General features: G+C 42.7%; 1 protein-coding gene across 2 annotated transcripts in view; it reads right to left on the reverse strand.

Moving 5' to 3' along the window:
- CREB3L2 (cAMP responsive element binding protein 3 like 2) overlaps nucleotides 1-15,930 on the reverse strand; it is an 88,680-nt gene that overhangs the window by 39,526 nt on the left and 33,224 nt on the right. For both annotated transcript variants that reach the window (XM_054202273.1, XM_054202263.1), the window contains exon 2: nucleotides 2,831-3,047. In XM_054202273.1, the coding sequence (XP_054058248.1) occupies nucleotides 2,831-3,047 (217 nt within the window). The remainder of the gene's footprint in view (nucleotides 1-2,830; nucleotides 3,048-15,930) is intronic.

The following is a 15,930-nucleotide window of genomic DNA, read 5'->3' on the forward strand; positions in this document are numbered from 1 at the left end:
GTTAACTTCCAGGGAAGCTTACTTTCTGAAGTTTCTTGTGCTTGTTTCTCCTGCCACAATTAAGTTTTCTATCTTCTGTATGTATTGATTTAAAGATATTCATATAAAACAGTTAGGAAATATAAAATGTGAAGGCTTTATGTAGATTATGTTTCCAGATCATCTCCAAAACCCCGTCTCACACTGAAAAGTCTTCTCACAGATTGTATTAGTTGTCCTCTTGTGAAATCTCTAACAGACTGCATCTTGTTTAACAAGAGCGCTTTGGACTACAAAACTGTCAGCTTTTGAAAACTCACATCCTGATGGATCTTCATAAACAGCTTAGCTTGTTAATGCTTACACATAAGCACTAATCTCTCTCTCCCTTTTCATAGAATCATAGAATTGCCTGGGTTGGAAGGGACCTTTCAGATCATCGAGTTCAACCATCAACCTGACTCTGACTAAAACCATCACTAAACCATATCTCTAAGCACTATGTCTACCTGTCTTTTAAATACCTCCAAGGATGGTGCCTCAACCACTTCTCCGGGCAGCCTGTTCCAGTGCTTGATAACCCTTTTGGTGTAAAAATTTTTCTGAATATCCAGTCTAAACCTCCCCTGGTGCAACTTGCTCAGCCTCAGTGCTGGCTAGACATAGAAATAGGGAAGAAGAGCATCTTAGCATCTTGTCTGCCCCAGATGTGACTGCCCTTAGTAACTGTAACAAATTAATCCATGACTGCAAGCAATTTGTTTCTTAACCTGACTTCTAAAACAACAGTTACTTCGGTAAGTGATTGGGGACCTAAAGGAAAGTTCTTAAAAGTAGCTGTAAAAAATTACGCATAACCTAAACTAGGCTATTATCCTACCTCATATTAGAATAACATAATTCTGTTACTCTACTATGTACATATGCAATAGAAAATATTAAACTTTGATTATTTTTTGTATGTATCCAATCTATAGATAATTATATGGTTGATACAATGATTTTTACAGTAACTTTTATCCCAAAATTTAAATACAACAATGTGCTCTATTTTTAGTCATTTTAACAACTGACTTGCATTTAATTTCATCTTTAACTGCACAATGTGTTATATTCATCACACTTTTAAAATTATTGTATTTTCTGCAATTTAGATTTTAATATTGCAGAATGTACTCCATAACGAGTTGGTTTGGTTTTTTTCAGCTAAGTTATTGTTTTAAGTAATTAAAATCTACCAGATAGCTCTTTTTGTCTAGACCCCAATCCAACAAAGCCTGAGATATAATTAAATCCATATATGTATCACCAGACCACTTTCAAAATAGAATCATAGAATCATTTAGGTTGGAAAAGACGAAAATGGTCTCAAGTTTTCTGTGGAGTATTTTTAAGCATCCTAGCTAGCTTTCATTTGCCATTCTAAAATGCATCTTAGTACTCCACTGCTTTTCACTGTAAAGCTAATGTTCAAGTCATAAACCAATTATTAGGAGTGAAAGTCTGCCATGATGATTATTCCTAATAGTTACCAGATATTTATGGCCTTGGTCCTGTGCCAACCTCGTTTTTAACCTTGAACTCCCCTTCCTGCCAGCAGGCATCTTCACATCACAACAAGCAATGTTGGATCCATTCCTCCCATCATTCCTGCATTTCCCATTTTTTCCCTCCAGTTGCTTATAACTGCTGAAGTGAAGATAACTGCTAAAAAATGTGGTTGGTTTTCATCATTTTCTATGCATCGCTATTTCCCACAACCACAGAATCTATAAAGTTGCAGTTATTATGTCTTTAAAAGATCACCAATGACTTCTTGTTGGGCATTATTTTTTTCCTTTGCTTTTTTTTTATTTTCTAAGAAGGAAAAAAAAAAGTAGGGCTTCAGCAAGACAGATTTTAAGACTGGGGCAGCACCTGAAGTTACCTTCCTACACGTGTGTTTAGAAACATACATATGATCTGATTTTCATTGTGGGATACCAGGAAGCTCCAGATACTCACTACTAAAAATAAGTAGTTTTAAAGGTTTGTTTGTTTGTTTTTAATAAACCTGAAATCGTGTAGCTTTGACGGGACCTCTGGAGAACATCTTGCCCAACTCCTCATTTGGAGAATGGCCAATTTGGATCAGGTTGCTCAGGGCCTTGCCTAACTTAGCTTTGAGTACTCCACGCCTGAAGACTTCACAGCCTCTCTGGACACCTGTTCAAATGTCTGATCAACTCTCATGGTGAAAATTATTTTACTAACACCCAACTGGAATTTCCTTTCCTGCAACTTGCAACCATTACCTCTTGTGCTATCACTGTGTATCTCAGAGGAGTCCAGCTTTGTCTTCTCTGCACCCTTTCATAAGATAGCCATAGACAACAATGAGATCTCCCCTTTGCCTTTTCTCCTGAAGACCAAACTTCCTTACGTGTCAAGTTCTTCAGTACTCAGATTTCATGGTTGTCCTCATTTGACTCATTTGGTTTATCAGTCTCCATTTATCTTCAATAACCACAGATGCAAATACATGAAAACGACTGTATTTCTGGCCCTTCTCCCATTCCTTTTTGATGGTCACTTTACTTCTACTTCAAAATGTTTACAGTGCTAACTTAGTAACTTCTGCTGAGCACAATTTTCCTGTCTATGGACAAGTTTCTTTATTCATAATGCCTGCAGACTTAAAACAAATCCCTGCTGTGATTTCATTGTAGGTATTTCAGTTAGCACCGAGCGCTCACATGCACCCTTAATGCATCATCACCCCATCAGAAACATTTCATTACTGTATCATCACAACAAATGAACAAGGGCTCAGTGCATCAATGTCAGGAGATCTCGCACACATCAGTACTACCTTCATTGAAGTTGTCATCAGTCGAGATGTGGGTCAAGGGAGACTGGGGTCGAGAGTCCCCACAGAGGGAGTAGCTGTGTTCTGCCTGGATGAGGGGCGCTGGGGATGCTGGAGACAGTTGCACCTCCATTATTTCATTCTTCTCAGACAAGAAGGGATCATTCAAGAGCTGGCCTAGGACATCTGGTGAAAACTCATCCAGGAACTCTGTGAAGTGCTGTGGAGATAAAAAGGAGGAGAAAAGTTTATCTCGTTGCCTGTCTGTCATACCAACAACAGGAGACCATTGATCAGAACAATTCCAGTATCTGCACTGGGCATCCGTGCCAGTCAGCAGCAGGATCTACCAGCCCTGCATAACAACCTCCTCCTCCAATCACTACGTCAAGTTAAAGAGCTACAGCTAGAACAAAAGTCCTCTCAGAGGCATACATTACAACAGAAAAGCCTGTGATAAACTTGCAGCGAAAACAGAAAATAGAAGCATGGTAGTCACGTCCTGAAGCAGCCTCCTCCGCCCCTTCCCCAAAGGTACTCACTACAGCACGCCACCAAAAATGGAAAAGCACATTTCACCCAGACAGCAAGAAAGATCCTGCAGGATTTATCATCAGAATGCTTTGTGCATGGAATAGGACATATTGGGTTAATGTTCACTGAAGCAGAGTAGAAAAAGGAAACACACTCAGACACAGACTCTGACTATTTTAGCCGCGCAGAACATACAGTGTGCTCTAGGAAAATGGGTCCATGCACGTCCCCAGCCATGCAATTAACGCATTTGCTATAAAACAGGTTTCCTGGCTGATTTATGTATCTATTTTAGAAGTCGCATTCCACCTAGGACTAGAGCCCGTATCCAGCTTCTAGGCCCTTCAGTTGGAGCTCCTGACAGTCAGTACTAACTACCACTTTATATATTACACTGAATCCATTACGCTGACAGCACATGTAATGGCTGTATTTAGTAGGATAATTTTGTGTTTGTTTCTTATTCAAAATGAGCACAAACCAAATCTCCCAGTCCACTTCCTTGAGACTCCAATGCAGTCCCCATCAACAGACAAAAACTCTGCAGCTCCTCTTGGTTTTGTTTCCAACGTCGGAAGAATGTATCTTTGACAGACCAAGAAACCGCACTGCAAGAAACCATTCCTGCTCATCTCATTCACACAAAGAATTCTATTTTTTTACAAAAATATTGGTACAATGAATTGTAATGAGCTTTCCCAAACAATCAGGCATTATCTACCATCTTACATAGGAGTCTTTGTTGCTTGGGGCATGATCCTACAAAAGTCTAAGTCTGTTTTTGCAAGCAGTATTGATCTTGGCTCTTCGTCTTGCTCTCTCCTGCAGAAACAAACACTGAAATTCAAGATTTGGCTTCCTGTAGGCTAAATTAAGAATTAAACAAGTCAATATTGTATAAATCCATGAAGGTGTGCTCACACCCCCATGCACACACATTTCATAGCTCCAGCAGCATCTGTGGCCTTGAAGCCTGATGCTGGAAAACACTGAGCACAGCTGGCTCTCACAGAGTCCCCTGGAAGTTGAAGCACCTCTTCCAAGATGCTCACAAATGCTAACTGTGCCTTCTTTCAAAATTAATAAGGCTTCAGTCAATTCTGACTGACACTGAGGAAAAGAAAATATTTACTAAACATAAGGCAATAAACAGAGGACGACAGTTACTATGGTGGAATAGCAAGCTAGCTGAAGTAAAGCCTTTACAAATGGCAAAACAGATTTGTAGCCTCATATTTACTTGCCATAAATGATAACACTATTAAACAAACTCTCAGATGACTCAGCAAGAGGGTCATGACCACCTTAGAAATCCTCGTTTATTTTTATTTTGATAACCAAGGACTCACTTGGACTTCACATCTAGGGCTGCCTCCCAACATTTGCAAGGATAAAAGCATAAACTACAGTTCTCCACTGCACAAAGAAGAAATGAAAAAGGATGCTCAAGACTAGCTGAACACCCTTGGTGCATCGATGAAGACGCTGAGTAGGCAGTCATCAGAACATAAACAAGGAACAGAAACGCTTCCCAACCACGACAGAAGTCGATGCTGAACTTATAAAAAGCAATGCCTTTCTTAGGGAGAGTATTTTCCCCACAGTCTACACGCTTCATTGGGGCTAACGGTGATAGTCAATTATGTATGTTCGCATATTTTCCTAAAGTTGGCTAGAACCCTTCCCTCTTTCTAATTCTTGCATGCATTATTCTGGCTGATGACTAGGAGATGCTGAAATAGGGTTGCTACAATCTTTGTACCCTGGTTTCAACTAACAGCTACTTTATCACCGGTGTCATCCAATCTGAGGATGTCACCCTTGCAAACATCATACCTAAGTGTTGACTTAGTCTGACACTATTTAGATGTTCTAATTTAAAAAACTCGTCTGAAAGACAAAATGACCACAGGCTACTCGGCTATTTTTGACAAATTCCCAAATAAAGATTTCTATTAGCCTTCTGCGTACTACTTCTTTGATATGGAAGAAATTAATTTTTAATACTATTTTACTTCTTCCATTTGATTAAAGTCAGTTAAGTTATTTTGGGTTTTTTTTTTTTTCTTTCTGAATGGGGAATTTTCCTAAAACTGCTTCAGGAAACGTAAAGAAGGAAACAAACATTCAACTTCCCAAAACCAGAGAGAAAGCGGACCTTGGGAGTGGGGAAGGATATTCAACATGTTCATCAACATTTATGCTTTCTCCTTTTCACATGCAGCTGCAAAGCACCAAGCTGTGAGGAAGAAAAGAATTTGCGTTTACAACAGAATTGTCTGATAACAAATAAATGGTCAATCAGTTTTTAAACCGATTCTCTAGTTTCATTATAATTTTTAATCTTATTTTTAATGGTCTGTGATATAACTTTGAATACCGGTCAATAGAGAAGCCTCAAACAATTGCCACAGGCCAGACTGCACAACTACTGAACTCTGGGAACAGACAATTTTAGGGATCTGGACTTCTCACTGAGTGAGTTACAGGAATCTTTCATACGTTACACACACCTCTGCTACAATGAACGCTTAAAGCCAACTCACTTTGATTTATTTTTTTTTCCCTTAAGCAAACAATTATCTCATTGAAAGCAGCTCCATTTGCCTCGAGAATTAAAAAGGAAAGGGCACCTGAGCAGCAGTTACAGCAGAAGCCATCTGGGAGCAGTAAGGCCTCCATCTCCTCGAAACTTCCACCTACACTTCAAGCTGTCTTTTCAAAGCACGTCCTCCCCTTGCCAACCCTCCTCTTCCTCTTGCTCCTCTCTGTGCTCCCCTCTCCGCTTCCACACGCACTTTAGTGGTCATCAGCTGCTTCCAGAGCTGGAAAGCCACAGAATAACCCTCAATTCTGATATGGCAGGAACCACCCCTGCACTCAGGAACAGGAAAGAGCAATTTAGGGAGGAAACTGAGAATTTTACACTTACAACCTGAATATATATTTGCTTGGAAAAGAAAGAAATTCTTTGTCTGTGGCTTTCAGCTTGGCATCTTTCACACAGAGAGCTCACCTTAAAAAAAAAAAAAAAGAGACAGAGAAAAGAGTACTTGCAAGAAAAAGTACCTCTTTTTCTTCTTTTTTATTTTGTTTTGTTTGTTTTTAATACGTCCGTAGACAGCCCTGCTGCCAGCTCCCTACTATCCTCACACCCCACTGTCAGCCACAGCACTAATTGCGGACATGTGTTGGTACAAGGAGTCCGCTTGAATTATTAAACTATTCTCCCCACATAGCAAAGAGAGGTGTTCAGCTGGGATTTTAACCTCTGTAAAAAGGCATGGATTTAGGACAGATGTAACCTTATCTTCCGCTTCCCTTTCCCCCAGAACACTGAAAAGACAAACAAAACAGCAGCGCTCTTGTTTACAGGGAGAAAGTTAAGTTGCAGCCCCATAGAATTTCACCACCAACATGGCTGGATGTTTGCTCCTGCTTATAACCCGGGTGCTTTTGGGGAACACAAAACACCTACAGACATCACCCCGCGGTAAGCAAACAGGGGAGAGCTCTTATATCCGGGCGTGCAGTGGATTTTGGATAGCTCTTGGAAAGTAGTATTTGGCTGCAGACCAGCTGGCCGCGGGCTGCAGCTCTCCACAGCATCTGCCTGTTCCGGCCAGACAAAGGCCCTTTTCTTCAGCTCTGCCTAAGGGGCAAGTTAGGGTTTTTTTCTTTCTTGTCTGATGAAATGAACATCTCTGAAGTAAAACAGAGACTCAGGTTTTGCTAGGTGCATGGCAGTGTTGACTTCTCCACCAGATGACCTGAAACCAGACGAGAGCAGCACTAGCACCAGTTGTCTAGAGACGCCACGTTATCGTGACTAAAAATGAAACAGTCACGTTCAGAAAACTGGCTTTCTAAGAATTCACTGAAAAAAGGAATGAAGAGAAATCAAGAGCCCCAAATGACACTTCATAAATATATTTAAATTATTAAACAAGTGACAGGTTTTGCTGAGCCTGGAAAATGTGCTGTGCCAGCTCCAAGTCCCACACACTGACTGCAGCAGCACAACCCACCCTTTCCAACAGACCCCCACCCCCCCAGAGGGGACCTGCAGTGGCAGCACCATGGCACACCCCAGCACCGGCACCCAGCTCATCAGCCAGGTGCTGCAAAGCAAACTCCGCTCTCCAAGCAGCCATGCGCAAGGCAGCCTACAGGCAACATGCCAAGGTGAGAACCTCCTGGGAATTCAAGATATTCTCCTTCCTGGCTTGCCCTGAGGTCTGGAGGGATCAATCCCCCCTCCACAAGAGGAACTGCCAAGGTGGAAGCATCCCTTCTACCTAACAGGCACTCATGGGATAAAAATTAAGCCCACCATCTACCTGTAGCTACAAAACTGACTGATATTTATCTCTTGTAAGGCTTCATCAGCAATAATGGGGGGTGGGGAGCAAGGATTGCACCCTTACTTCTGTATCAAAGAATCAAGAGTCCATGTAATATACAAGGCAGTGCTCCTGGAGAAGATGAGGAAAGAGGGGAGAAAGGGGAGACCACAAACCAGCCCCCATCCATGGGGAAGTAAACGTGCACCACAGGCATGAATTTGCCCCCTCCTTCACCCCCACCCCCAGCAATTTCTTCTCACATTAAGATAAGAGGGAGAAGAGGAAATAATTTCTTTAGCAGCTCTTTTGTGGTTTGCATAAACAAAGGTGCATAGGAGATAAAACACAAAATACCGCAAAAGATAGCAGCATTTTGAGTGAATGGCATCAAACGGATCAAGAAGCGTGGCTACATGGAGATACCATCTCCTCTTCAAGGAATGAAGCACACATTTCACAGACATCTGGCAGCTGTTTATACGGTAGCTGAGGAGGTCTGAGCAGGAGTGACAGCTGTTAACAAAAGGCTTCAAGCTCTGGGGCATCCACGCAAGACGCCAGTTGTTAAAGATGGCACATACGTGCCATGAAGGCTGGTCAACCTTCATGGGTTGAGCTCTAGACTTAACCACATGGAAAGAGCTGTAAAAGGCACCACACATCTTGCTACCAGCTCTGCCTGGGTTTGCAAGTGCAGCATCTACACACAGGGTCTTGGAGCAGAGACCTGTCCTTTTTAGCTAATGAAGAACCGTGTCTAGAGATGCTGCTCATGGAGGACTGCACACACAAGCCTACCAATGATGACAATGCAGCAGAGAAGTCCATGACTTTCTGCATGTCCAACCCCAAGGTTAAACCCCAAGGCACAGGTTAAAAAACTTCCTCAAAGCAGGCGTTTTCTTCACAGATGTGTTCCTGGCGGTGCTGTTGATTTTCCTGTTGCAAGTTCATTGGTGATGGACTGGAGGTGTCAGTGTGCACCAGCTTCCAACAACTAAGACAACTGTTCTCAGTACTCATTGACACTTAGGCATCAGTTAATTTTCAGAGATTCAAACGCAAATTCTGCAGTTTCAGGTACTTCACCTCTCTCAACCTCTTCTCTTTCTAGAAATACTTTATGTTTGCAGCAGGGAAACTGGCCACCACTCATTCTTCTCCAAACTCAGTGACGGCTTGTATCGCATGGTACTCATCTTTGTCAAGTTTGAGAAGAGCTACCGACGGAGCCCCTCTAGCCTCACCTCCGCAATTCACTCACATATGACCTGCAGGGAACAGAAGAGCTCCTCTGCTGGCATGGGGTGCACTGATACCTCGCTATTACAAGGCACAGATCCAAGCTCCTGTTGCACTGCTTTTGCAAGGAAGAGAAATGAAGGACAGCCTGGCAGCAATACAGTATTTTTCCATAAGATTGATTCCAAAGGTGGGGGCTGAAAGAGAGACAAGACCAACCCCATAGAGTCATTCACCAACATCCCCACAGGGAGAAAGAGTGAAAGCGCAGAAGGCTGCAGCCTGTACAGGTTGATATATCAGGGTGCTTACCTTTGGTATGCATTAACTGGGGAGGGGGACACAGCCAACTATATTTGGCAGCAAATATTCAAAAAAATTAATGCTACTACACCTGAAATAGCTGAAATCTAACTTGCTGAAGAGACCTCTTGGACAGACCACAGTATTGAGCAGGCAATTGCAGGCACATCTAAATTCTTACTCTTAAAAAGGACACAGAGATCCTCCCTCTCAGCCTGGTGAAGGACCAAAATAGCTAGAAGAGCTTTCTGATGGCAGGAAAAAAAGTTTTAGATGCAGCCATAGCAGAGAACAGAGAGACTGCGGACTGTAAACAGTCCCCCAAGTCACGCCTAAAACATGCTGATAACACAGAAGAGATTTACCCCACCCTGCCTTATGAACCTGCCAAGGGCAAAGAGGGGGAACCTGAGATTTCTAGGTGTTTATCTTCTACAGTGTAAAAATCAAAACCAAGATGCAGAGAAATAGTTGCTCAATTATATTACTCTACTACAAAATTCTTTACTGTCTAGTCATTAACTACACTGAAATTACCTCATTTGCCAGAGTATATGGAGTGTAACATGAAATTGGTATTTGAAAACAGCAAAGAGATCCACCATAACAGCAGATATGATCGTCTGGAGTCTCACACCAGCAATTACTCATTTTAAGCATTAAAAAAAAAATTTGGACGGATTAAAAAAATCCACTAAGTGAATAACATTCAGGTTGTGTCATCAGCAAAACAAATGCCAAGAAACTCAGAGCTAATAGATTTACATGGTAATTAAATCTGCACATCTTCCCAACTTGCTCAGGTTACACAGTTGGAAATGCTGAAGTTCATGCTGAGCAAATCTTATAATCCACCCCATTATGCACACATGCATGCCCACACTTCCATTGCAAACACTCAAGTATTTCCAACGCACAACCAGCAAAGAAGAGATGTATTTATTTTTAAGTAACTGGGGGGGATTTTTCAAGAACCATGTTTACTGCTTTGTCTTTCTGCATTCCAAAATATTATTTCACGTTCCTTAACATCCCTTCCAAGCATTTTGTATTTAAAAAGATAATAATAGAATTAAACTCTATAATAACTAGAAGTAAAGATGGGTTGAAAGAAAAAAAAAAAAAAAAGAAAAAGAAAAAGCCCTTTTGCACTTGAGGCAAGGGTGAGAAACACCCCTGAAGTTCAGTTTTTCTTGATCGCACTGTCTGCAAGCAGAGAGAAGGATGCTATTGCTTATTCCTAGCCCAAGCCTCTTGGGAGTCATATAAAATAGGAAAGTCCTTCTCACATTCCCCTGCCCTTCCCCCAGTGCATAGTTCTTGGATCTAGTCTAACTTTTCAACAGGCTGGGCACATGTTTTGCTATTTCCCACCCTCTCCCCAGAAGAGCCAAAGTCAGAGAGGAGTGAGTCACGGGGGCCAGAGCACCAGAGCAGTGAGTCAGCGAGCTGGAAGCCCTTCAACAAGGCTCCCCCCATCTGGGTCCCTGGCTGAGATCTCAAAATACATTATTAATTTTGTGTTGCAAGCAAGCATCTGGATTATGCTCTCAGGTCAGATGCATTCATTCTTTTGTCTCAGCTATTTTTTTTTCCCCTCTTATTTTTTTTGCCTCTTACACCAGGCTCCCTGGTATGCAGTTCATTTGTCTCATAAGTCAGCTTTTGGGCTGCCAGCTTGAGCGGCAGAGCCGCAGAAGACTGAAACTCTCCATCACTTCTCCCCATGCCCTTCTTTTCACCCACTGAGCAGCAGGGTCACAATTCTTTACCGCCAGTGACTGCAGAGGCTGCAAGACAAGCCTGACTGACAGGTCTGCCTTTCACGAGCCTCCAAACCACCAGAAGTAGGGGTGAGCCTCTCCCCACCACCTCCGGCCAGCGTGACTCACCCTAGACAGAGAGGGGAGCTCACCTTCCAAAACTTAGTGAGTCATTGGTGTCTCTGATGATTTTTGGCACCCAGGCGAGATACTTAGAGAGACCAGTTATGTTATTAAAAACTATCCAGTGAAGAAAGGAACAGATGCAGTTGTCTGGGTTGTTTTTTTTCCCCCAGCTATGCTATACACATGCAATCCCAGTCATAAATATTTGTTGTGAGATAATATTAATTTGCTGGGTTACGCCCCAGGTACACCTACAAGCTCTTTGGAGGAACTTGCATTTACCGCAAGTTTTACATCTAACTAGTGTCTTCTGGGTAACTGCTGAGCGTTTAGCCAAAAAATAAGCAGTGAAAGAAAGTTTTCAGCCAAGTTGAAACCTTTGTGTACATATTTTACAATTCACCAGTGGGCATTTATGGTCTTGTTTGCTGCCCAAGTGCTCAGCAGCAGGGATAACACATTTTGTTGTTGCACAGCTGGTTTAACTTATTGCCACTTCTGAAAGAAAACAGTTACTCGGGTTTCTTCGATGCATGCAGATCGATCTAAACATTAGAGGAGCGTTTCACAACATTTGGGCACACTGCACTTGGTTTCATTTATCATCTTCCCTCACCATGTAAATGGGAGGGGAGAAAAGCAAGGAAAATTCATCTCAGTCTTCATGTAAGAGCATCCCTTGTCAATGAGCACAAGTAAGACCTTTGTAAAGGGCACAGCCCACATGATTCCTGGGTTTTAAACAGAATCCATTAGTCTTGCACCCATTTTAGAGATCACAGAATATCTCAAGTTAGAAAGGACCCATAAGGATCATCAAGTCCAGCTCCCAGATGACTTTATGGATATAACAGGAAGGAGGAAAGGATAACCAGGGAGATATGTCAGAAGTCACAGGGACTGTCCAGCTGGCCTAAAAGGAGACAAAGCCCTCCCCTCAAGGATGACTAGCACCACGCAATTCAGGGACCGTTACTTAAAACAGAGATGCTGTAACCTGCCCTGCAGGCCAGCGGCAGTTCGCTCATCTGCTCACCCTGCAAGGTCTCATCACAGTCCCCACACGTTAAGCAACACTTGAAGCTGCCAGCCTCTGCCCACTGCCACAACCTCCCAGAAACATAACCGTCCCAGCGGGCACGCTGTGCCGGGGTGCCGTTAGGAGAGCCCAGCAAAACTGTAATTTCTCCTCTAGGTTCCCCTTAGCGCAGGGGGCCCCTTGCAGAACGCAGATGCTCTCCAGCTCAGCTGTTTCTTGTTTAAAGCGTTTGCAACAACCTCCTCCCTGAGGACCAAACCAGTATCCTTCAAAGGAGGATCTTTAATTAGTCTGAGCAGTGTAGGTAGGAAACAACAACTTCTGCTCCATCAGCAACGCTCACTGCACGCTCTGCCTCGCCACTCCTGACTGACAGGACACTTGACATTTAAAATAAAAATCGTTACTTTCTTCTTCAACAACGTTACTTCTTTAATGGCTGCAAAGTTTAAATGGCAAGGTTCCAGCTTGCAGGAGCACTCATTCCTTCTTCTTCCTGATGCTGGCTGCAAACCTACACACCACCCGTCAAAATTCAGCTCTTTAATTAAAGCTGTCTGGTTATTATAAAATAAGTAAGGCTTTACTATTAGTACTGGCAGCTTAAGGAGAGATTGGGCATTTTATTTTACTAAAGAGTTAGCAGGCTTTGTTGTATAGATTCATTTTTAGCACCGGGGAGTGGTCCTGCTGGGTTTTTTGTTCATTTGTTTTTAAGAGCAGAAGCATGGAAGCTGAGGTTTGAAAACAAAGGACACAAACTTAAGCTCCTAAAGGTTTAAGTGCTTTTAATTTTTGAAGTCAGACTACCTCTTCAAGTGCCTAAATGCAGACTCCCTGAGTTGATTATGGAAAATACGAATTAGCTTTTGTAAATGCTGCCTAGTATTCATAGACATAATGGGCAAAATTGCAGATGCATGCGAAGTTTTAAAAAGAAAAAACACACCACACACGTATAACCGCTCCCTGAACTCAAGAGACGGGTGCTTGAGCACAAGGGAAGGAGAAAAAAAACATAAGAGTGGTTTTGCAAAAACAAATGTGAAGAAATCCACAGGTCATATCACCTTAACCGATAGATGAACTCCCCTGCCTGATTCAGAGCTCAAGGATCAGCAGCCTTTGGCTAGCGGTGACCTCAGCTGCCACGGGTTTTAGACCCTGCCCGGCAGAAACTGCTGCCCCCTCTATCAGACAAATATCTACTATCAGAGCAGAAAGAGGAACAACACTGGCAGGACTTTGTGTTCAGTGCTGCTGTCACAGAGCGTTGTACGCATTAAGTACCGTGCACTAAAAAAGTCCGTTTGATGTCAAATCCTGTTCCAGCATGTGATCTCGCCAGATAGTGGAACAAACGACTACATTAAAGAACCCCTTCCCAGTAAATAAGTCCTATACCTTGTTTTCAGTAGAAACATCTGACATACCTCTCATCCTTCCCATAAACTTGCACTGAGCCCAAATGCTGTGGGTACACACAGAGATGATACTTCGCCAACAGCAGGTATAACCAAAGCCTTCCTGTCCCAAACTGTCAAAACGTCTGCAGCTTTCAACTTTGCAGCACGCTTCGTGTCAAAACAGCTACTGCCCCAGGAAGCTAAGGAAGATCAGAGCAATAGTATCTGTTGATGACAACACTGAGGAAAAACATCTGTACCTTGTACCTGAAGCCATGACACTAGAGCTGCTTTAGATCAGCCAGACCTGCCCAAACCCATCCCACAGCAAAAAGCCTTGCATTTTGAAGCTGCCTCCAGTAGTCCTCCACACCATGAGATGGACACTTCAAAACACTCACATTGCACTTGTGTAGCCTTAACTCTGCAGAAATTCACACAGGAACCCACAGAAATCATTTCGGCACCTAATTGTGCATGGAGCAGTACCTCCATTAGCACTAGTACTTTGGCACCCTCCCTCTGAGGAAAGATGCATTTCACTTTTATGTCACCACAAGAGTGGTGAGAGTCACTTGGTTTTTACACTTGTCAAAGGCAGACCAAAAGCAGTTTTGAAGCTCTACTGAGAGCTGTAGAGAGAAAGGAAACAAGGACACGGGATGTGAACAAGATCAAATAAATATATATTCAAAAGTATGCGCAGCATTCGTCTAGACAAATTATTTTAAGATACCCCATACTTGAGAGCTGGTATTCCAATTTCCTATGACAAGTCCTTTGTCAGAGTGCCAGAACACATTACTTCAGTCAACTTTATTAAAAAAAAAAAAAAAGTAAAAATAGGAGCAGTACTGGATTACGGTTCAGAAACCAAAATAGCAGTAGATGGAAACATCTGTATCCTAAAACCAGGTCTTAAACAAAAACAAAAACCAAAGTTGTGTGCTTAGTTCTCCTCTATGCTTTTTCCCAGAGATGCAGGGACTAGTGGAACAGCCCATTTAATAACATGTGTGCTGGCTCTCTCTCTCCACGAGTCCTCATAATACAGGGGAGACTTTCCACCCAGCACTGCCTTCATTTACCTGCAAACAGGCATTTCAGTTTCTTTGGCTAGCCCTCCCCACTTACAGCACCCCCTTACGTCATCTGTACCCACCTCTGTTTGCAGATCTTTGCCCCCAAGCAGGTGAAAGAAAGGCGTAAGCTACTCATCACCTTGCAGGACATAAAGACAATCAGCAGAATCAGGAAGGAAGTCACAGGCTGCAGGTAAAGACCCTGGAGGAGCAGAGCCAGAAAAGCACAGGTGCACAAGTAAAGCAATGGGAGGAGGAGGGAAAGTCACAGTACTTGGGAAGGGATAAAATAAACCCACAACAGATAAGCAGCATATTAAGATTGTGCAAGAACTTCCTCCATCCCCAGTTGCATATTTTTGCCAAGCATAACTGACGTTTGTGCCTTGCCATTTAAAGCTGCCCATCAGTGGTCAGTCTTGCAACTGCTCTGGACTTACCCTCATTTACTCTTCCCCACCTGAAAGGCAGGTTCAAGAAGGAAAGGAGACTCGGTAGGGGCCACTACTAGATTCCTGCGTCCCTGAGTCAGAGAGCAGTGCCAGCATGCCGCCAGGCAGCAGAGCCCTACCCTTCTCCAGCAGCAAACGTTTCCTCCAGCCCATGCTCTGCAGTCTTAAAGAGATGGTCAAGCTCTTCAAGCTGGCCCCATAAAACAGGATCAAGAGAACCTGAGAGAAGGTCTTTAACCAAGAAAGCATCAATATTGATTGTAAATCATTTATGAACATTTCAGCATATACCTAAAAACCAAAACCAAAAATCCTGCCATCTCGTAATGGCAGGGGAAGAGAAAGCCACATTGGGCAAACAACCTTGCTTACCATGGAAACTTACAAGTATTACATATTTGGGCTACTGGATGAATGGAAAAATTAATGAGAATTAACATAAATCAGAACCTAGAAAACAAGAAAGAGTTAATAGAAAATAAAATTCAGGGGGAAAAAGATTGCTTCTGAGTTTGTCAGGACCCAGAAGAATGTCAATTATAGATCAGGCCATTGCTCGGCTGCAGTTGGGGGGCGGGGGGAAGATCAAAATGTTTAATTGAGTATTCCTGGGAGGGGGTGGTTCTGAATTACTGCTCTTTGTACGAGAACAGATGATACAGCCATCCCACAGGATGGTAATGAAATGATTTTCATCCCAACAATAACGGAAGAGACTATAAAAACAACAGCTACTCAAAGCTGGCCCTTTTAATTAGCAGACCTAGAAAACCTCCATCTGAAAAGTCTAAACAGAGCTTCTAAGGAGCT

Source organism: Rissa tridactyla, chromosome 1 (assembly GCF_028500815.1).
Source record: "Rissa tridactyla isolate bRisTri1 chromosome 1, bRisTri1.patW.cur.20221130, whole genome shotgun sequence".
In the NCBI taxonomy this organism is placed as follows: domain Eukaryota; kingdom Metazoa; phylum Chordata; class Aves; order Charadriiformes; family Laridae; genus Rissa; species Rissa tridactyla.